Source organism: Budorcas taxicolor, chromosome 2, assembly GCF_023091745.1.
Source record: "Budorcas taxicolor isolate Tak-1 chromosome 2, Takin1.1, whole genome shotgun sequence".
NCBI lineage: Eukaryota > Metazoa > Chordata > Mammalia > Artiodactyla > Bovidae > Budorcas > Budorcas taxicolor.
The window spans coordinates 26,052,187-26,075,430 of record NC_068911.1 but is presented as its reverse complement, the minus strand read 5'-3'; the positions used below and the strand labels follow the sequence as shown (position 1 = coordinate 26,075,430).

The following is a 23,244-nucleotide window of genomic DNA, read 5'->3' as shown; positions in this document are numbered from 1 at the left end:
ACTGAGGGAAGAACAGCTCCTCATTTTTAATCAACGCATGAATTTGAAAGGCTTCCAATGGAGTCTTCTAAAACAGGGTTAGGCCAGGACAGTCTCTTGTGTTAGTTAAGTCAGGCTGGGCAATGCTGCTGAAACCATCAACCCTGATGTTTCCTTTCAGGGGCCCAGTACCACAAAGGTGGATTTCTCACTCAAAGCATGAATCAGGTGTCTGGCAAGAGCAGTTGTTCTCAGTTCCATCTTGTGCTGCTGGCATCTTCACGTGTGGCCTTCACTGCCTCTGCAGGATCACCACCAGTCCCTTCTGCTCCCTGCCCAATGGTCAGAGCCAGCCGCTCAGCCCAGTCAACCTGCCAGGGGCACTGGGAGATACTGGGCTGCTCGGGGATGCTCAGCTAGCAGCAGAAGAGTCTCCGTCACACATAGGAAAGGCTCAGACTTTCTGACCATTCTCATGGGTCTGGGTTTCGTGTGAGGATGTCTGAATGCATTTTGAAGGCTTGGAAAGTGGAGATTCCTACTGATTAGACTGCTTTTAAAAATCAGGTTATTTATCAGAGGAAGAAAAATAACCCGTCATCACAAATCCTTTGCTTAAAATATCGCGCAATGTTTTCAGTGCAGTTTCTTGCCATACAAGACCCTGAAGGCCCCATCTTAAAATGTCACAACCATTTTTCTCCATGGTTGAAATAAAATTTTAAAAATATTTTTATTGGAGCATAGTTGTTTTACATCGTTGTGTTAGGTTGTGTGCAGCACAGTGAATCCTCTATATGTATACATATAGCCCCTCTTTTCTGTGTTCCCTTCTCATTTAGGTCACCACAGAGCAGTGAGTACAGTCCCCTGTGCTATACTGAAATACGTTTTCATGGTTTCACTTTGATAAGGCTCAACAGCCACGCATCAGAGGCTTAGCTCTGAATTCGAGGAGACCAATAATTAAATAAACCATAAAGATAAACATCTTTTGATAAGGTCCTTAAAAGCTTTTAGTTTGAGTCTGGCACACAGTGGGACTCCTAATATTTTTTTTTCCCCCTGACGTCATTGGAAGATGATCTGATGGACTGCAATTGTTCTTAAGTGCTGGCTCAAAGTCACTGCATCCAAGATGGCAGTGGGGGAGGGGAGACACTGAGACGAAGTGCAGGCAAAACCACTGACTATTCAGGAAAAGAGCCAGCATTTTGGGAACGCAGGCTGTGTATGATGTGTGTTTTCTCCAGGCTAGAAGACAAAGAGGATGAGGGAACTATCCCTTCTATTAAAGAGGCTTTTCTTCGCGTGAAGTTTCAGGGTGACTCGGATGCCTTTTTAAAAAATGTTTCCATATCCCTGGGGTTGTAGATAAAGGGAACTGCTAGTGGCATTAAATCCTGTGCCCGTTTAGTGATATTCTGCCTTGTACATTCCAGTCATAGAGTTCTGTCCTTGGGTTTTATTCCCACACCACCACCTCCACCCTTTCAGCTGCCTATCTCTGTCACAAAGCAAACCTCACAGATACCAGCTGGTGGCTCCACAGTAGCTGGTGGGGAGATCCCAGTTTCTCTACTGAAAGGTTTCAGAGGAGCCATCTGACCTAAGTCAGTGGTTCACAACCCTGGCTGCGTTCTAGAGTCATCCACAGAGCTGTATCCATGCCTGGGCTGCACCTGGGGAGTCTCTGACATCACTGGGCCAGGATGGAGTCCTGAGCGTGGATAATTTTACAAAGCCCCTTGTGTAGCCAGGGCCAGGCCTGAGAACTACTAGCCAGAGCTTTCCACCAGGACTCAAATTTCATTTAAGGAATGAAGTGGGGAGAAGGCTTAGAAGATGACACAATTCAGAAGAAAGATACAAGTATAGATGGATCTCTCACTGGATGTCCTCCTTTCTAGGAACATGTACAACAAATATGCACAAGTGCACTCACTCACAGTCCTGTGTGAAAGGAAGCTTGATGATGGGGAGGCAAGAATTCCACCACCAAACCATCAATGCCGAAGTTTGGAATTGGGGAGGCTCTGGGCAGAATGCCTCAGGGTGGCCCCCTCCCTTAAGATATGGATTCACCTTACCACTCCTAAGATACCGTAGCTAACATTTGGTAGTGCTTCTCAATCCCACATGCATTTCTCTTTGATTCTTCCAATAAGCCAATAAGAGGGATTATCAACCTCATTTTGCAAATGAGGAAATTGATGTTCAGACAAGTTGATGGACTTGCCTAAAAGATTATAGTCAGGGGATGGTAGAGCTGGGACTTCTATCCTAATTGGAGAAGGAAATGGTGACCCACTCCAGTATTCTTGCCTGGAGAATTCCATGGACAAAGGAGCCTGGCAGGTTACAGTACCTAGGGTCGCAAAGAGTCAGACATGACTGAGCAACTCTCATGCACTCACTCAGTTCTAATATTTATAACATTTATTATATGCTAGGCCTCCGGATGGGCATCAGTTCAGTTCAGTTCAGTTCAGTCGCTCAGTCGTGTCTGACTCTTTGTGACCCCATGAATCGAAGCATGCCAGGCCTCCCTGTCCTAGATTATATAATTATGGAATTATAAATTCCCCAACTACTTCTCATTTCATTGACACAATCTTCTGCTATTTGTTTCTAGCATTTCTGTGTCAGAATCTTATTTATTCACTGATACGGATCCTTTTTTCATATTTTGCTCAGGGCTGCTAAATGCCAGACTCTGTTTCCAGCTTCCCTTGCAGCTAGGAGTGGTCATGTGACACCATTCTGGCCAATGAGATGTCAGGGAAGTCTACTGCCTTCCTTAATCCAGGCTCTCTCCTCCACGGCCGAAGTAGCCATTGTGGCAGCTTGACAGAACAGGAATGAGGATAAAAGTGAAAATATCCAGAATGGCAGAGCAAAGAGATGCCTGGGTCCCTGATTCCCTGAACTCTTGGCTGCCTACCTCCAGGCTTCTAGATGATGAGAAAAAATAATTTAAGTCACTATAGGTTAAGTTTTTGTAGGTTGTGGCCAAATGTCTTCCTAAGTGATAGTTGCCCAACATGCTTTTTATCACTGTTGTTTTTCCCTTTACAATTGAACATACCACCCAAAAGTTCAACATCAGCCAGCATCTGACTGAAGCTGAAGCTTAATCATGAGGGGACACTGAATGAGTGTCAGCGGCATTACTTTTGAGACCTACAGCATGTTGTCACCTGAATCAGCATTTTCATTTTCCAGCTTCCATTTGCTTTTACAAGATAAGGGCAAATGCAGGAACACAAACAACTGTGTAAACATGCCCCCCAAAAGATGGTAACACTGCCACGACTCAGCCCACTCTCACTGCGCTTCAGCAGATGAGGGAAACCTGGATTCACTGTGGGAAGGTGGTTTCTATCAAAGTCTGGCTGTCTGAAGGTCAAATGCATAGAAGTCAAGGCTGCCTGTTTACTGCACTGGCAGCCTCTCTTTCCCTTTTTTTTTTTTTTTTTTTTTGAGCTTCCAAATCATTTGGGTATTGCTGAGCTACAAGCTACCACTAACTCAGCAGCTTAAAACAATGTGTTCAGTTTTGCTTGGTGGCTACAGGCCAGCTGGGCGGTCTTGCTGATCTGGGCTGGTCTTGGCTGGGCTCGGCTGCTCAAGTGCTTCAGTCATTCTGTTGTCTGCTTGGTTGTGGGCGGGAAGGGAAAGCTCATCGGGAATGGCCTCCGTCACATCTTGAAGGTGGCGGTCACCTCTGGCGACAGGGCTACATGGTCCCTCATTCCCCAGCAGGCCAGTCGTTCACACGTTCCAAGAGAACAATTGGAACCAGACAGGCCTAGGCTGGGAATTAGCAAAATGCCCTTTCTACCACATTCTACTGACTAAACTCACAAAGCTGTTTCAGTTTCAAGGGGTGGGTGAAAGGCTTCCTTCTGGATGGCAGAGAATGCAAAGTCACTTTGCCAGGGGCAGAGGAATAGGGAGCTTTGGAGAACAGGGGCGACTTTTATAAGCAGGCTACCATGGTACCCGAGTAAGAGCTTTCCCTAGAGGGGAACACTATGGGCATCAAGGAGCAGGAGGAACAAAATCTGGGAGCAGAAATATGGTCAGGTGGACCCTGCTGAGGAGGAAGAATGAGCCCAAAGGGAGCAGACGAAGAGGTTGGAGACAGACTAAAGGGAAATTCCATTCAATAATTAGTTCCACACTGACACACACTGGGTGCTGAATATGTGGCAAGTCCTTTATAGACACAGTCAAGTTAATCTCACTCACTCCTATGAGGGAGGTTCTATTATTAATCCCATTTTACAGATGAGGGAATTGAGGTTCAGACAGGATTGGGTAACTTGCAGACACACAGAGGAGAAGAACAAGACCCAAGACTTGAAGACAGGCCTCTTGAAGATAAAGCACTGGCCCAAACACGACACTGGTCTGTCTTCAAAGTAATTGGTGTCTCTGTCCCCACCCCTCTGCCTGGCTTGGACCACGGCAGCATCAGATGACTTCCAGCCAGCGTTTTTTGTAAGAGGCCAAAGAGTAATTCTTTTCAGTACTGTGTTGCAATTATTCACCCTGCTGATGGAGAATGGAAGCAGCCAGAGATGGTATGTACACGAATGTGTATGGCCGTGTTCCCGTAAAACTTTATAAAAATAGATGAATTGCCACCCTCTTCATTCTCCACCTTGCAATTCAGAGTGAGTCAAACTCAAATGTGACCCTGCCATTCCTTCCTAAGGTGGATTGCCAGTATCTTGGGGGTCAGTCCAGACTTTCAGTGTGGTTTCCAACCTTGCAATCAAAGTGCTATGCCTGCATCAGCAGCATAGCCATCATCTGTGAGGAAAGTGGGCTTTCAGGTTGCACCCAGACCTGTGGAATTAAGAACTTACATTCAAACAAGATGCCCAGGTGGTTTGCACAATGCAGTTTGAGAAGCTCAGGCTTCCAGAACCCCTGTGGCTTGGTGCCTTCCTGCCTCTCCCACCTCATCCTTTGCCACCGGAGCCCCCTTGCTCCCACACACCCTCACTTTCCAGCCAAACTGACTGCTCCTGTCACCTCTGTGTCTGAAGCTTTGCTCTCCAGCCCAACTCCCTTTAATAAGCGAATTCCTGTCTATCTTTGGATCTCAACTGCAAATCGCTTCCTTCAAGCAGCCCTCCCTGAAACTACTTCTGTGCATCCAGGCCCTCCTCCCACCTAGCACCCACCACACTGCATGGAAATGACTTCTTTAACTGACTGCCTCTTGCAGCGTCTTGTGAATTCATGAGAGAGACCCTATCTGTTACCTCTGTGTGTCCTCACCCCCTGGGGACAGGAGCCACCCAAGGAGAACTGCTGAAAACTAATCAAAACACACCCCTTTCCCTTAGGCAAGTGTTTTACACAACCACTGTTTAACTAGCCAACTTCCACCTGGTTCTAAAGACTTTGAAGAGTCCTAGTGGCCTCTGAGATTCCATCTCTCACAAAGCCTTGTGGTTTTTCTTATTAGCTAATGTTTACCATTTGGAGAGGGCCTGGGGCAGGGGGGCTAAGAAATTTCTGGGCAAAATTCTTAAGCTACAAATTAGCCACAGGCCAAGACTTGAGTTGTGTTTGATGTGTGAGAGCCGAACTGAGGGTAGAGGAGGGTGGAGGTGGGAGGCAGAGAGGAAGGGCAGGGCCAGAAGCTTCTTGCTAAAAAAATGACTTGAAGGCAAGACCCCAGGCTGCCCACAGAGCCATGAACTGGCATCCTTCCCCACCCAAGCACGATGTCAGTTCTGTACAATGATCCCATCTTTGCTGTGTGGAAAAGCGTCCCATACACCCACTCGCTGAAAGCAGGTGGCCTGTGTAAGGAACCACAAGCTATTGTAGCCACACGCTGCCCTCCCAGAATATGGGAACTCTCTCTAAATCTGATGTTCAATCCAGAGGTTTCTATAAGTTCCTTTATTAATAAAGCAAAGTATGAAAGAACAAGGTCCCCAATGACCCATATGATTAAAAGTGCAAATTTACTTCAACCTGAAACAGAAAACAAATGGCTGGCCTCGACAGTTTGGACCATGGGAATTTGGTGTGACTAAAGCACCTTTTAATCACACAACTGTAGCAGCGGAACCATATTTGATCACCTCTTTGGTCTCTGTTATTGGAACAAAACATTTGCTGTGACCGCAGCCGATAGACAGCATCATAATACACAGTTTAGGGTCAAAATCCACACTAAAAATAACAGTAAAATAATAGGAATGTTTTAAAGTCAAGTGACTGAATCAAGGCACTTTAAAAATAAAAGTAAACGGTGCTCACAATATTCCTGAATATCTGATATTTAAAAAACGAGATTACATGTATTTTAGCTGCACGTTTTAGTCCATTCTCTCTGTACAGATGATCACATGTATCTTCATCCTCTCCCAACTTATACTTGCTCTATTCCCACCAAATCATGTGCTATGAAAGTATAAAAAAAATAAACAGTAGTGTCTAAGAAACAGACAAGCAATTAAAAAAAAAAATTAACAAATGCCACAATGATAACACTGAACTTTTTTTCCTCCCAAGGGATAATGGAAATGTCCATGAGGTTTATTTTTTTTCACCACTGGGGAGGGATAATAATAATCTTCCTCCCTGTGTATATGATAAATTAAATCATCATCAAGATCAAAAACCACATTTTATAGAAAAAGTGACTTATTCCTTGAGGCTAAAGGAAACACTTTGGAAGGCTATTAATTTAATTCTTCCAGCTAGGATGTCAGTTTTGGTGGGAGCCATTGAGTCAGAAAGAGAAACATCTGATCAAAACAGTGCTCTTAACAGTGGGGCTGGTAACAAGCCTGAGAAGCTTGGCAGGGAGGCCCCGGCATTTTTCTCTGGTGTTCACAGCCACCAACTATCATCCCAAAGGCTAGGAAACTACTAAAAAACAAAACCTAATTTAAAAATAAGAATAACACACAAATAAAGAAGAAACAAGTTATTCTACAATCCTTCCTGATTACTCATCTGCAGACTTCTGATAGAGCCAAGGAATTCAGGCCCAACTCACCACGAAGGAAATGCTAAGAGCTGGCCCCCAGGGGCCTGACGTCCAGTATCTTTCGGCTCTAGGATGGAGAATCCTCCTGGGAATTGAAAGTTAAGTGTTACCTGTGGCCGTATTAATTTGGGGGATTTGTTTTAGTTCTGAGAGAGAAAGTAGACTTGAAATATCACCCCCAACCACATATTACATCATACCCATAACAATAAATATAACCTTATTCATACTTAAGGGGTTAACTGTGTAAGGCAGGGGTCGCAAACTGATAGCCCCCAGGCTCATCCAAATGTATTTTTGGCCCACATGTGTTTTGGATTTTTTTTTTATTATGTTGTTTAAAAATCAGAAAGCTTCCTTTTTCAAAAACAGCCTTTTTTTTTTTTCCAGCCCCACTCTACCCTCTTTCCTGCATAGAACTGAGCAATGTGCACCCTGAAGATGGGCAGAGTACCCCCCACCACCCACCCCTCCCCTATTTACCTCCCTGTTTTGCTTCTGCAGGCTGCTGAGTTTGCGACCCCTGCTTTGAAATAGCACATATCTAAACAACGAGTTTCCTAACCCAAACCTCTCTCACACCCTCATGTGATTTCACCCCATGGAGTGAAATCTTCTGCCCAGCTCTTCCTTTCACATCCATCTTAAGTCCTCCTTCCTGAAATCTTCAGATTTCTCTTCGTTCGCTCATATTTTCCCTTCCTTCAGCTTCAGTTTCATTTTGAAAAAAAAAAATCTCTGTCTCAGCCCACAAGCATTTTGACATGGCTCCCAAGACTGGTCAGTGGGAGTTACCGAAGTGTGTCTTACGGCAAAAAGGCTGAATCATCTCCCCAAAACATTTTCTTCAGACACTGGCTGGACAGTTAATCTTTTTTCTCAGAGCATGAACAATTTTGAGCCTTCTGGAATAAGAATATTTGCATATATGAATCTCCAGTACCAAGTATACACCAAAAATGTATATATTTCAGATCAAGGACATGATGGAGCCCTAATAAAATACAGAATTGAGCTTAATTTAAGTGCCATGGGCAACCATCATGAACCTGGCTAATATGCCATATTATTTCATTTGTACACAGTACATGTTTTGGATTACTAAACATTGATCAAAATTGATCGAAATCTCCAAGTTTTTGGTTACCATGTACAGAGAACAACTGCTCAGCATGGCATTTAAATAAAACATTAATAGTTTAAAAATTCACAAACACAATGCCCCATTAATTAAAAAAAATAAAATTTAAAAATCTTGAGGATGGATGAGGCTTTGGGTAATTAACCTGAAAAAAAAAAAAACTACAAGAACAGTAAGTATGTTACTAGATTCAAACATCAAAATGCTATTCAAAAAAGGAACCTATCAACTTAACTAGAAATACTTGGAAAATTCAGCTTTTAAAGCTTTATAATCCCCCCCTCCCAGTAGCCTCGCTTTCCCCTATTCCAACTACAGGGGAAATTGTAGCTGAGTATGGAAACATTATAAATATATATTTATATAAAGATCTACTTACTCTTGAAATTTATTTAAAAAGTAATTTAAAAAAAACACTGTGCAGTTTATATATTTGCAGGAAGTTGGTAGACTGATTCCTTTGCTAAATGCAGTACCTTACGACCTAACACTGACCTCAAAAACTAGGAATGACTTTGTGGTATCGAGGGGAAATGTCCCCAACGCAACTCCAAAGAGACAGCACATTTGCAACTGTTTCTCTTGCAGTCCAAGGTTGCAAAGGACTAAGAAATCTCTGCAGTTCTGATGAGAAGGATTCCCTATAAGTCATCTATTCACAACTATTTTCCCACAGTGGCCAAGGAGGGCCCCTAAAAAGTTTTAAAAGTTCCCTCCAAATAGCTCAGAAATTAAACAATGGCCCAATTCATGTGACTACTTCTGTCTTCCAAGTTTTACCTTTAAAAGTCTCTGTTAAAAAAAAAAAGTTAAAAAACCTAAAGTGTATCACTGGGACTGGTTATATTTTCTACTCAGCAGATGATGGCCCATTCTAAACTTCAAGTGAGTTTTATGTTGACTGATGCAATTGAGAGCTATTAGAAAATTGGGAGGACAGAGGGATTTCAGAATGGATGAGCTGCAAAATACACTCAGCCTGGTGATGTTTATGCCCAAAGAAAAGAAAGAGCATACAGCTGACAAGGGCTGTCTCCCTCCATCTCCCCCTAGCTTGCCCTCCCCTGCTGTCTTCCTCCTGTCGACGGACTGGGAAATAACTGATCTTCAAGCACAGAGCCCAGAGATGCCGAACTCTAAGTGAAATGCACTGCAAGACCTGTGCTGAATCAACTGCTTCTCAAAGGTGGCCTTCAGGTCGCTAAAAGGCTGCTTGGGCAATCAGAGCAAAACATCCCAACCACGAAGGATCACTGAAATTGGTTGAGAGCAGGCACCGCCTCTTCACCATCTCATTAAACTCAGAAAGAAAAGGAGTTTGCTAAAAAGACTTGAAAACAAAAACGAACAAACAGAAAAGGTTTCTCTCCCTAGCCAGCAGCAAGCCCTGGCGAGACACCTTGCTAGGCAGAGTGAGCTTCATCTTTTTCGAGACTCAACATGTTTTCTGCCCTCACCAGTGCTGTCTGAAGCATTGTCACTCTGCCCTGAGCATGGCTCACAGCAGGGGCTGATGAGTGCTCATCCCAGCGCCTGCCTGCAGCGGTGTTGAGCAAGCCTGCTCTTCAAGACTGCACCTCCCTTCATAGCAAATATAACTGGCCTCCCTTTTCGATGCCACACGTGGCACTAGCAATTACCCCAAAATGAAAGAACTGATCGATATAGTGCTGTTCGCTCTGAAAGTTTCATTAACCAGCTCTTGACTGCCGCTCAACACCTGTGACTTAATTCTTCACAATCCTGTCAAACACCCTTGATGGGACCCTTTAAAAATACCTTGATATTTTGTACCTCAGAACATGAGCCCCTGTAATAGAATTACAGTTCCAGTTGTAGAGAAAGGTTCAGATTTTTAAAAAGACAGCCAGAAAACCAGGACCTACCAAGTAGTTATGTCAAAAAAAACCACATTAGCTTCTTTAAACTGGGGGGCAAGAGAGATCTTCTAAACAACTGGCAGAGGGAACTTTTTCTCCAGCTAGTTCTTGCTTTACTGAACCTCCCTAAAAGCTAAATCCTTCTACAGAATCATTTCACACAAACCAACATTTGGACCAACTCTCAGTTGCCGTCTTTCCATAGCTCGTCCAGGACACTTTGATGGGTGTGAAGATGCCATGATTATCTGGATAGTGGAGCCGGGGTGATGTTTAAGCTGCCAGATGCCACGTTCTGAATATCCAACCCCTTCTGCAGGTCATCTTCCTTGCCTTAAACAGGCTTCACTGCCATCCCCGCCCCACCTGTGGAGTGGGGCTGCAGGAGCACTGGGCCAGGTGGGGGCTCTAACAGGGTTTATGGTTCATCTTCAGGGAACCCTTGGGTGCGCTGACTCCGGGGTGGCGGGCACCTGACAAGGTAGCGGGGACCACCATAGGCGCGGAGAAGCTGGGGCAGCCTTCGCCACGTGGACAGCAACCGCGCCGCTGTGAGTTCCCGAACCTGCCGGTCGAAAGCCGCCAGGAGGTCAACTGGGGCAGCTTCACGCAGTACCTTGGGTAGCGGGCCCACCTCGGTGGCCGCCCCTCCAGGGCCCAGGACGCAGTGGAAGAGCGTCCGGCGTCGCAGCAGGCAGTCCCTGAGAAACTGCACTAGCTCCTCCAGGCGGTCGCCCAGGTGCGCCTCGTCCCAGCCTGGTGCCGGAGCCCCCTCGCGCTGCAGCACCGCCAGCAGCGCCGACTTGAGCACGTACGAGGAGAGGATGCGTCCCCACTGCGCGGCGGCCGTCGGGTCCAGCCCGCGGGCGCCAAGGTCTCGCAGAGCTTTAAGCAACTGCAGGCACTTGAGGTAGCAGGCACCTGGGGGGGCCCTTTCCTGCAGCCAGCTCAGCAGCTTCTGCTCCTGGCGCGCTGTGTTCACCCCCCACAGGGCATCGGCACGCAGGCCTCCCGGGAGCTCCGACAGGGGCCCGGCAGGTGAGGGCGGCGGTAGTGGCGCCACCAGGAAGACGCTGTCGCCCAAATGGACGGCAGGGATGAGTCGCACGGCCATGGAAAGGCGGCAGCAGCCGTAATCGGTGCGGCAGGGCAAGATGTGTAGGGTGGGCGGCTGCTCCAGACCGCCCGGGGTCAGGCTGACCCGACAACGCCCCTCCAGGCTGTAGCGCACGGTGGCCAGGGAGCGCTGCAGGTGCGCCTGGAACCAGCGCAGTACCAGCGTGGCCGAAAGGAGGCGCCGCCCGCGGACATCCACGCAGAAGCCGTCGGAGAAGGGTTTGCAGTCCCGGAGCCAGTGGCCGCCGGAAGCCCCTGGCGGCGCCTTGAGTGCACACACGAAGCAGCCGTGGAAGGCTGGAGCCAGCTCGGGCTCTGCGCCCAGGCTCCGCGGCTCCAGGGCCACCAGGGGAGGGAGGCGCAGCGGCACGAGCACGTCGAAGCCGTCGGGCCGGCGGATTTTATGCTGCTCGTAGGCGCTCCCTACCTGGATGAAGTCTCCGCGGAAGGCCAAGGCCAGCGCTCCCCCGGGGATGGGGCCTGGGGACCCTCGGGCACGGCCAGCCCGCACCAACTCGCCCACGATGCGGCTCACGTGTGCCTTGCTGTGGCCCAGCACGTGCGGCGACAGGCGCACCTCGTGTTCGTAGTAACTCTCCAGCAAGATGTCTAGGCTGGGCTCGGGGAAGTGTTTAGCCGAGAAGGCAGAGTGGCCCCCCATGCGGGGAGGCCCGGGCAGAAAGCGCTGCCGGACGGCGTGGCGACAGCGCAGGAGGATGTAGCCAAGGAGGAGGAGGACCGCCACCTTGAGCAGCGGGAAGCCGCCATCCGCGCCGTCGGGGGCCTCGGTTCGGGCGCCCGCGTTTCCCCGCAGGACATGGTAGAGGCACACGAGGGCGGTGCACAGGCCGGTCACCAGGGGCCAGAAGACGCGCAAATTGAGAGTGTAGTGCACCGACATGCCGGGCGCCGGGGGCAGCGACGGCGGAACAGCCCAGGGCGCGAGCCCCGGCGGCGCCCCCGGCCCAGCATGCGCGCAGCGCCCGGGCAGCCCCACTGTCCCGGTCTCCTTCGCTTCCGCGGCGGCTCCCCCGTCGCCGGGCCGGGGAAAGCCGCCCTCCAGCTCGGCCTCCTCTCCCAGCTCAAGCGCTCCTTCCAGCAGCGGCCGGCCCCGCCCGCCCCGGCTCCCGGCCGCGCCCTGTGCCGACTGCGCGCGGCGTCCGGCCCGGCGGCCCTCCCCGCCCCGCGCTCCGGCACGCCGCCCGCGGCCAGCTTCTGGTCCCGCCGCGCTCGCCGCCTACCCCGGGCTGCCCTCCCGGAGCTGCGGGGCACCCACCCGGAGGTCGCTCGCCGCTCCCCTCCGCGCTTGTTCCCGTTACTCGGCCCCAGGAGTTTCCTCTTCCGAGGGGAGGCGAGACCGCGCCAGCTAGCGGGGAGGAAATGCCGGAGTCTGGAAGCCGCGCGCCGAGCCGGCGGGCGGGGTCGGCCCCCTCCAGGGCCTCCGCCTTCAAGCGACGCGGGGCGGCGGGAGGGACTTGAGGACGCGCTGGCAGCTGGCCTCCCCGGTCCTCCCTCCCCGAAGGCGGATAGAAAGGCTCTGATTGCGGGGCGGTGGCCTGTCCAGGGAGCTTTCTGGAGTTGTGTTCACACAGAGTTGCGCTGAGACGTTGAAAGGAAGGAGGGGGAGACGGCGCAGAGGAGCCCGTCGATCCCCCGCCCTCCCCCGAAACCGCCCCCCTCACCCCGGCAAGCCGCGGCGGCGGGGTATTGGTGGCGTGGCAGGTCCTGGAGCGGAAGCGGCCCCTGCCAGTGTGCCGCCGTCCTTTATTCAAACCGATACCTACTGAATACCTACTGTGTGCCCGGCAGACCAGAGGCTGGTGAAACAGCAGTTGGCGAAATAGACCGGGCTAATGATGCCCTTCCTGAAGTTTAACGGCCTTTTTAAAAGAGGACAGCATAAAAAAAAGGAGGCGTCCCACAGCAGAAAAATGCTGTGAAAAGGAATAAAACTGTGTGAGGTTGTGACAAGGTGGGGGCTGCCCCGCGGAAGCTGGAGGCTCTCTGTTGTGGGTGACGGTGGGTTCCTGAGACCCGGAATTGAGGAGGAGCCAGCCTTGGAGGGACGATCACAGCCTTTACACAGGTCACACACGCTGGCTCCTCACGTCCTCCTATGAAAAGGGCACTATTATTTTTCCGCATTTTTCAGATGAGGAAACTAGGGCATAGACAAGGTTCAGCCCTTGCCCAGGGTCACACAGCTTTTAGCAGAGCTGTGCTTTGAACATTGGCACCTGGCTCCAGGGAAGCAGGACCCGAGAGGCCGTCCCTTCCTGAGAAGGGTCCTTTGTCAGGGCCTACGCTGGGCCCCCAGCCCAGGAATCCTTGTTTTGTTTCATAACAGGGAGCACTCCCTGAAGTTATCAGCATTTATTTAATTATCTGAACTTATAATTTTTAAACAACTTATTTACATTCATTGCACCTTCTTTGTTCCCACCACCAGTAAAGGAGAGCAAGGGTAAATATATTAAAAATGTCAGAACTCAGAAGTCATCTGGGAATCAGGACTCAGAGGATGGCTCCTGACTTAAGCCCCAAGATTACTCCCAGGAAAGCCTTTCAGAGCTAAGCAGAACTGTACTCAGATACCTGTCTCCAACTCCTATTAACATTAACCATGAGATCAAAGTCTATTAAGTCAGGAGTCTTTGAGTTGCAAGTGACAGACATGCAGCTTTAAAAGCATTTATTGTCCATTTATTGTCAGGTTAATTGAGACGTCCTTTAGTTAGTTAGTTAGTTAGTTAGTTCAGTCGCTCAGTCGTGTCCGACTCTTTGCGACTCCATGAATCGCAGCACGCAGGCCTCCCTGTCCATCACCAGCTCCCGAAGTTCACTCAGACTCACGTCCATCGTGTCAGTGATGCCATCCAGCCATCTCATTCTCTGTGGTCCCCTTCTCCTCCTGCCCCCAATCCCTCCCAGCATCAGAGTCTTTTCCAATGAGTCAACTCTTTGCATGAGGTGGCCAAAATACTGGAGCTTCAGCTTTAGCATCATTCCTTCCAAAGAAATCCCAGGGCTGATCTCCTTCAGAATGGACTGGTTGGATCTCCTTGCAGTCCAAGTTCTTTACGATCCTAGAATACTTCAGTATGGCTGGATCTAGGTTTGCTCAAACCACTTCTTAACTCTGCTTTCTTCTAAGTGGGCTGCACTCTCTGCCAATCTGTCTGGAGAGGCCCCTGGCTGCTCTAACCTGACCTTTTCCTCAATCCAAGGGAAAAGAAGGTTTTGGTTGCCTGAAAGTTGCAGCAAATGTCATGCTTAGGGATAACCCTGAGTCCTATGCTAGAAGTGACCAAGTAAGAGAATGCAGTGGTAAAGAATCCACCTGCCAAGGAGATGCCAGAGATGCAGGTTCGATCTCTTGGACCGGAAGACCCCTGGAGGAGGAAATGGCAACCCACTCCAGTATTCTTGCCTGGAAACTTCCATGGACAGAGGAGCCTGGCGGGCTACAGTCCATGAGGTTGCTAGAGTCAGACACCACTGAGCGACTGTGCACACACAGAAGAGAATGCAATGATTAACCTGAACTGGGGTGGTGCCATAGACTGAAATGTGTCTCCTCAAAATTCACATGCTGAAGCCCCTTTGTCCCTAAATTAAGTTAGGGACAGGGTCCCTCACAGGTTTCAGGGTTAGGATGTGGACAAGCCTTTTGGGGGAGCCACCCTCAGTAAATGATATACTGTATTACTGTGTGTGCGTGTGTGTGTGAAGTCACGTGGTCATGTCTGACTCCTTGTGACCCTAATAGATTGTAGCCTGCCAGGCTCCATGGTCCATGGGATTTAACTGGCAAGAATACTGGAGTGGGTTGCCATTTCCTCCTCCAGGGGATCTTCCCACATACAGAGATTGAACCCATGTCTCCCTCGTCTCCTGCCTTGTAGGATATTACCATTACTATCATCTTTTCTGCCTATAATCAGTTTCCATAGCTCATTTCCTCCAGAGAGATCAAGGTACAGACTTTGGAAATTTGCCCTTGGAAAAATCTACTGTATGTTTCAGATCAAGTACAAATTCATTTTTTCCTTAATTTATTGCCCAACATACAATGTGCCAGGCAGAGGGGGACGTGCCGTAAAAGAGTAGGGGCTCTCTGCTTAAGGACTAAAATGCCGCATGGTGTGGGTAGATTAAAAAAACTGCCACTGTTTCATCAACTTTTGATCATTATTTCATTAAAAATCCTTCATGGTTAATATTTGACAAAGTCTTCTCTTGGTTTTTTTTTTTTTTTTAATGCTCAGCAAATATATATACACAGCTCTCCCAACATTTCTGATTCCCCAGAGGTGTGTCCTGTGAAGAAAGAATGGCAGTGATTCACTTCCCAGGGAGGGCCCAGGGAAGGCGCCTGGAGCGGGGAGGAGGGTGATACCTGATCAGGCTTTGGGGGATGGGAAAGGTCAGTGTGTTTGATAATATCTGGTGTTTCTGCTGCAGACATTTTCATTGCATAATTAATTGGCCTTCAGGCAATGTTGCTGTAAAAGATAAATCAGTGACAAATAAAAAAGGGGCATTAAAAAGGAAATAATGAAACATGAGAAATAAATAACAAAATTAAAAAGACTTTATGGCAAAATACAAATGTATTTGAATACAGTTAAAATGTGTGCCAATTTATGGTTAATACTTCACAGATAATGATTCTATTTTATAGATTGTACCTAAAATCACTGCAGATGGGGACTGCAGCCATGAAATTAAACGATGCTTGCTCCTTGGAAGAAAAGTTATGACCAACCTAGACAGCATATTAAAAAGTAGACACATTACTTTGCCAACAAAGGTCCATCTAGTCAAAGCTATGGTTTTTCCAGTAGTCATGTATGGATGTGAGAGTTGGACTATAAAGAAAGCTGAGCACCGAAGAATTGATGCTTTTGAATTGTGGTGTTGAAGAAGACTCTTGAGAGGCCCTTGGACAGCAAGGAGATCAACCCAGTCAATCCTAAAGGGAATCAATTCGAATATTCATTGGAAGGACTGACACTGAAGCTGAAACTTTTGCCACCTGATGTGAAGAACTGACTCATTTGAGAAGAGCCTGATGCTTGCAAAGATTAAAGGCGGGAGGGGAAAGGGATGACAGAGGATGAGATGGTTGGATGGCATCACCGACTCAATGGACTTGAGTTTGAATAAGCTCCGGGAGTTGGTGATGGACAAGGAGGCCTGGAGTGCTGCAGTCCATGGGGCCGCAGAGTCGGATGCGACGGAGCGACTGAACTGAGCTGAAGCACTTGTCCTCCAAGTCTTTTGTTCTTATATTTTAAAGTTTTCTTTTGCTTTGGTCTCACCTGCCTGTTCAGCTTTGCTTTTTCTCTAAAATTTCTTTTGTGTTTAAGAGAGGTATCAGCTTCCAAATACTAGGATGCGTATTTGTACCTGACCTTTGTGTCGTGTTGAGAAAACTGTTTGTTCTTGGCAGGTTGTTGCATGTCCCCTGATAGACGTTCCAAAGTTCTGCAGAAGGTGTGGGTTCAACTCTGTACCTTCAAATCACCAAAGGATCTGCAGACTGACCTGTTATCATGTTCTATTGTCGGCTGGTGGTTTAGTCGCTAAGTTGTGTCCGACTCTTGAGACCCCCATGGACTGTAGCCCACCAGGCTTCTCTGTCCATGGGATTTCCCGGACAAGATTATTAGAGTGGGTTGCCATTTCCTTCTCCAGGGGATCATCCCAACCCAGGGATCGAACCTGGGTCTCCTACATTGCAGGTCAAGTCTTTACCAACTGAGCCATAAGTACGTGCTCTGACTTACTCTCTTACTTCACACTTGCAGTAAATTTTATCACCATATTTTCTATCAAGTCCATATACATAGTTGTCATCATCCTCTATTTTAAGACCGCCATGCCTGCTCATGACTGTACAGATCATGAGGGCTGAGATTGACGGGATGGAAGAAGGACAGTCCTATGTTAATGGAGAAATGAAACCAAACTGTCAACCCGTTGAAAGCCAACAGTCAAACCCAACTGTCAACCAGTTATTTTATCTTTTACAGCAAAATTGCCTCATGACCAATTAATTTTGCAGTGAAAATGCTTGTGGAAAGGATGTCTATGCAAAGATGCTTGAGGTACGAGTGCCCAGAGCCCTTTGATAAATACCATGTGCCTCCTGGACTCGGCTCTTGCCCTGTGGTTTCTGCAGAGAAGCTCAGAACCAGCCCAGCTATCAATGCCATTTCACATATGGGCAGAGCGAGGCAGAGAAAGGATGAGAAAGTCACACCACTGGCAAGGCTGACTCTGGAGCTGGACTCTGAACCCCTCGGCTTCATTCCCTTTCACATTGTAAAAGGTTTTACAGGCACACGTTTTATGGCACTTTGCTTTACTTTGCCTCATGGATTTTTTTTTTTTTAACAAATTTAATGTGTTTGATCACCCTGTGAGCAAGTTTATCAGTACCGTTTTTTTTTAATAGCATTTCCTCACTTGGTATCTCTGTCACATGTTGGTAATTATCATAATATCTCAAGCTGTATTATTACTATTATATTTGTTATGGTGATCTGTGATCTGTTAACTTTGATGTTACTGCTTTGACTCGAAGGCTAGGATGATGATCAGCAATAAAGTATTTTTAAGTTACGGTGTGTACATTGTTTATTTAGACATAATGTCATCGCATACATAATAGGCTACAGTATAGTGTGAACATAACTTTTATGTGCACTGGGAAAGCAAAAATAGTTTTGTGACTCACTTTATTGTGATATTTGCTTTATTGCAGTGGGCTGGAACTTAACCTGCAATATCTCTCGGGTGTGTCTGTGTAGCACAGAAAGGGCACATTCTGGGAAGGCAGGTTAATTTATGTTTGTCTTCAGTTGCCAAGTGCTGACCAGGTTCTGCTGTGTGGCTTGGAAACGTTTTCTGGAAGTTGAGCTCAGAGCCCTTTCCTGCAACTTTTCCAGTGATTCTCAGAGTATCTGCGATAAATGATCTGTTGTTTTTCTAAAGCTCTCCTGTGGGTTCTCCTGTGTACTACAACACAGCTCATGGCATGCAGCTCAGAATACCCACACGAGTCTGTCGTCTCTTCAGAGAGACACACCCATCAGTCACTTTGGTAAACATCACAGCAAAATCAAGTTTTCGCAAATGTGTCTGAACACTTACTCTCAAGTGACTGGGCCAGGGCAGCCTGTAACATGGGGGCCTGACACCCAGCTTTGCCAACAGTGTCCTCCAGTACTTGATGGTGATCCAGGGACCCAAACCTGTCTTCTCTCTTGGGGAGTCTGAATGGGACGCAGGAGCCGTGGGGAAGCAGAGTTCAGAATTAAGCCGAAGCCACGTATAAGTGAGCTTCCCTGTGGCTCAGCTGGTAAAGAATCCACCTGCAATATGGGAGACCTGGGTTCGATCCCTGGGTTGGGCAGATCCCCTGGAGAAGGGAAAGGCTACCCGCTCCAGTATTCTGGCCTGGAGAATTTCATGGACCGTGTAGTCCATGGGGTAGCAAAAAGTCAGACACGACTGAGCGACATTCACTTCACTTCACTTCATGTATAAGCAGAAGGATGGAACAGGCAGAGGCCTTAAGGAAACAGAAATCATTGCAGTTCAGAGGAGGGTAAGAAGAAGTCAGGAGAGCAAGCAGCTAATCCGAGGATGGTGGGTATCAGAGTTGATACGGGGGCATTAGAGCAGCCCAGATAAAATTCCAGGCCCCCTTCCTGTTTTAGGAGCAGCTGCCTCAGTTCCCATGAATCTGATAATACTCCCCACTTGTGAAATACTTGCCATCCCCACCGGGCTCTGAGATCATATGAGTGTGTCTCTCCCCTGCAACCCAGACTCAGGGGTGGAGAGGATTTTTAGCCTGGTTCTCTGAAAAACAGAATCTAAGAGTATAGCTTGCATATGAATGTGTTACTGGGAGGGCAAAACCTAGGAAGCAAGAGTGAGGGCAGAGGGGGAGCAGGGAAGGAAGGGGAACATACAGTACGAGGCATACAGAGCTGGTCACAGCATTGCCGCAACCACAGCAGGCCCCTCAGCCACCAACGAGGCTGCACAGAGCCCCTTCACAATATCTTCAGGTCAGTCCCGTCCAGTCGCTCAGTCGTGTCCGACTCTTTGTGACCCCATGGACTGCAGCACACCAGGCCTCCCTGTCCATCGCCAACTCCCGGAGTTTACTCAAACTCATGTCCATTGAGTTGGTGATGCCATCCAACCATCTCATCCTCTGTCATCCCCTTCTCCTCCTGCCTTCGATCTTTCCCAGCATCAGGGTCTTTTCAAACGAGTCAGTTCTTCGCATCAGGTGGCCAAAGTATTGGAGTTTCAGCTTCAGCATCAGTCCTTCCAATGAATATTCAGGACTGATGGACTGGTTGGATCTCCGTGGGAGGAAAAAGGCAGACAATTAAAGGGATGGGTCCTTCCCATCTCCTGCCCCTCTTCTGTGAGAGTGTGCCCACAGGGCACTAACTGGCCACACTTCCCCACTGGCTGATAGAGCGGCCAGGGTCCCTGCGGGTTGGCCAGGACATGTTACAACCTCACAAACTGGAAGTCTGAAGGTGGAATGGTTCTAGGCTCATGTAATTTACTGACTCAATCATGCCATCGGATTCCTTCCAGCTATAGACTAGCTCTCCTCCTGGTTACAAAATAACTGCCACAGATCCAAGCATCATACCCAGACACATTAGCATCCATCAGAAGACGGACCTAACACCCTGCCTGGTACTTTAGGTACAAGGGAGAGGTGGCCGTCTCCCTTTGATCTCTATTTTAGAACAAGGAAAATTTCACAGAAATCCCCCAGCAGAACTTTCAGCAATTTTCATGGCCTAGAATTAAATCTTGTCCAGGCCAAGAATTACATCTTGTCCAGGCCCATTGCCCTGATTGGTTTATATTAACAAGAATTTGCCTCTGAGTTAGGGGTACAGTCATCTGTGTTAAGAGTTGATGCTTGAATAAATTTGGGGCTCTCTTAATAAGGAAGAAGGGGACTGGGTGATAGATCAATGTATTAGAATGTAAGTTCTGCTGTTGTTACAGAAAAACCTGAAATGACTGTGACTGAAGCAAAATAGCAGTTTGTCTCTCCTGAAACAGTCATGGGGTTGGGAGCCGGACTGCCTCCATCTCACTGACCCACCACATCCAGGTGCTACCCTGACTGCTCCGCACACCCCCACCTGCATTCCAGCCCACAGGGGAGCAGAAGGACAAAGAGAGGGCACGCTCTTCCTTTTAAGAGCATGACATAAAATTGCACATGCTGCTTCTGCACATTACCTTGGCCAGGACTTAGACACATGTGTGATATTGTGACTTAGAATAAGAAATATATATTTGGGCTTCATCTCTGTTCCTGGCACAGAGCTCCTAAAATCCTTGGAATATACTAAGTGATGGAAGAGGCAAAGGTGTCCTGTGTTGTTAGCGAGGTGACTTTTAGAAGCACCTGAGTATGGGGGTTGGTTGCCAGAACCAACCACCTGGTTAGAGCGTTGGAATGTTCAGTCCCACCACCCTGACCTCCATGGAGAGGAGGGGGCTGGAGATTGAGCTCAACCACTAGCGGCCAATGATTCAATCAATTGTGCCTACGTAATAGTTCAGTTCAGTTCAGTTGCTCAGTCGTGTCTGACTCTTTGCAGCCCCATGGACTGCAGCACGCCAGGCCTCCCTGTCCATCACCAACTCCCAGAGCTTACTCAGACTCATGTCCATTGAGTCGGTTGTGCCATCCGACCATCTCATCCTCTGTCATCCCCTTCTCCTCCTGCCTTCAATCTTTCCCAGCACCAGGGCCTATGTAATCAGGTCTCCATAAAAACTCAAAAGGATGGGGGGTTTAGAGTTTCCAGCTGAGGAACACATGGAGGTGCAGAGAGCATGGTGTGCTGGGAGGGGGCATGGGAGCTCCGGCCCACACACCTTGCCCTGTGCGTCCCTTCCATCTGGCTGTCCCAGAATTACAGCCTTTTAAATAAGGCGCTTCTGGTGAGTAAAAGCTTTCTCTGAGTTCCGTGAATTGCTCTAGGAAGCTGACCAAACCCAAAATGGGGATGGGAGTTGTTGGAACATCCGATCTATAGCCAGTCAGTCAGAAGCACAGGTGATAACTGGTATCTGATGGGGGAGAGGCAGGGGAAAACGGAGTCCTTAACCTGTAGGATCCAACACTATCTCCAGGCAGATGTCAGAACTGAGTTGAATTGTAGCACATCCAACTGGTGTCTGACAATTTCTTGCAAGTGTGGGGGTGGGGGAACCCCTCCACACATTGAAATTGGTCCCAGGAAATTCGCTGGTGGTCCAGTGGCTAAGACTCCGAGCTTCCAATGCAGGGGACCCAGGTTCAATCCCTGGTCAGGGAACTTGATCCTACATGCCGTAACTAAGACCTGGTGCAGCCAAATAAATAAATATTTTCTTGAAAAGTAGATTAGTCCCAGAATTGTACATGGCCACATATAGCCGCAGAGGAGGCTGGGAAATGTTGTTGTTATCATAGGTAGCAAGCATCTTGCTAAGAAAAAATGTTTCATTACTATGGAAAAGAAAGAGAATAAATGCTCCAAGACAGTCATCAGACTTTGCCAAAGTAGGCAAGCAACAGTATCTGATCAATGGGCTCCATTCTAATTGTGATTCACTATTTGTGTGATTACTCATTAAATGTTTATATTTCTGAATATATCCTGAGGTGGTTTTTTTTTGGTGAGCAGGTGCTTCACCTGTCCAGTGCACTGCTCAGTACTGACAGTGAAAACAAGTCAATCTATTTCAGAAGTGCACCAAAGGAACTCCATACCGATAAAGAGCTTTTCACCAGAAAATGCTCTTTGCTGATCTCCATTTTCAAAGCCCCTGTTGATATAAGTGTCGTGAATAATGAAACCAGCATCCGTCAAAGGGAAGCTCCGTCTTGCAGAGATGAAGGGCTAGGAGAGAGCTACTGAGCCTGTAATACAATTTGGTGCCAATTAAATGGTGCAATATTAAACTCCAGGCCGTGGGATTTACACTATAAATCCCACCCAATTAGAGAGCAAGCAACCAACCCCTACCTGCCACAGTTCCCCTAGTTTGAGTCATTTTACCAACACAGACTTCCCCGGACATTGCCTGGTGATGTCAGAGAGAGAATTTTGACGGTCATTACATTTCTGGCTGGAGGGCCAAGGAGGCCAAGGAGACTCAGAGCTGAGTGGAACATAAAATGACTGAGTTCAAAAGGCACAAAGTCAATTGTCTATGAAGTTAATGAGTTGGCTGCAGGCCTCTCGTCCTTGCTGCCTGCTCGCAGGGTGGTGATGAGGGTCAGCCTGTCCTGAGAATTCACCCTTCAGCAAGGGATGTTCTCATTAGGACTCTGCATGATTTAACCGCATTCAGCCTCCACCACACAGAACAACCTGATGAGAGATGGTCTATTTTTACCCACAGTCCCTGGGGAAACTGAGGACTAGCTATAGGATACATACTTTGCCCAAGGTCATAGAGCTAGAAAGTGGTAGAGATGAGATTCAAACCCACGCTTCCTGGGTATTCCTGAGCTGGTATTTTTGCCCACCCTCCCACCCCCCATACGCAAACTGCCTCATGTTTTCAAATGGGCTTGTTTTCCTGGGTCTGGGGCAACAGACCAAAATAAGACATATGAAGGGAATTTTTCATAAAGCTCAATTCACAGGGGAGTCTTGACTCACAGGGTAGGGACATTTGAAAATCAGCACATGGCAAAAGAAAGTCAAATTTAGTTCAAAGTAGATCGGCATAGGGGCTTGGATCACACTTACACTCAAATTCATTAAGTGATCCTCTTCAAGTTTGGGCATTTCGCTGTATCTAAATTTTGCCTCCAAGAAATCACACATACACATGTCAGATTCTAGTAAGTAATACACATGCTGACGTGTGCTGCCTCAGCAATTGCCTTTGAAATGTAACAAAAGTAAGATGGGGACCTCCCTGGCAGTCCAGTGGTTGAGACTCCGAGCCTCCATTGCAGGGGGCACAGGTTTGGTTCCTGATTGGGGGACTAAGGTCCCCCATGCTGTGCGGTACAGCCCCCAATTTTTTTTCAA

At 47.9% G+C, this 23,244-nt stretch overlaps 1 protein-coding gene across 1 annotated transcript; it reads right to left on the bottom strand.

The window, feature by feature from the left end:
- Nucleotides 1-10,445: 10,445 nt before the first annotated feature.
- On the bottom strand, nucleotides 10,446-12,044 carry ITPRIPL2 (ITPRIP like 2). Its single transcript, XM_052636247.1, has one exon. It carries the CDS (start codon nucleotides 12,042-12,044, stop codon nucleotides 10,446-10,448), a length of 1,599 nt encoding a protein of 532 aa, XP_052492207.1.
- Nucleotides 12,045-23,244: the final 11,200 nt, after the last annotated feature.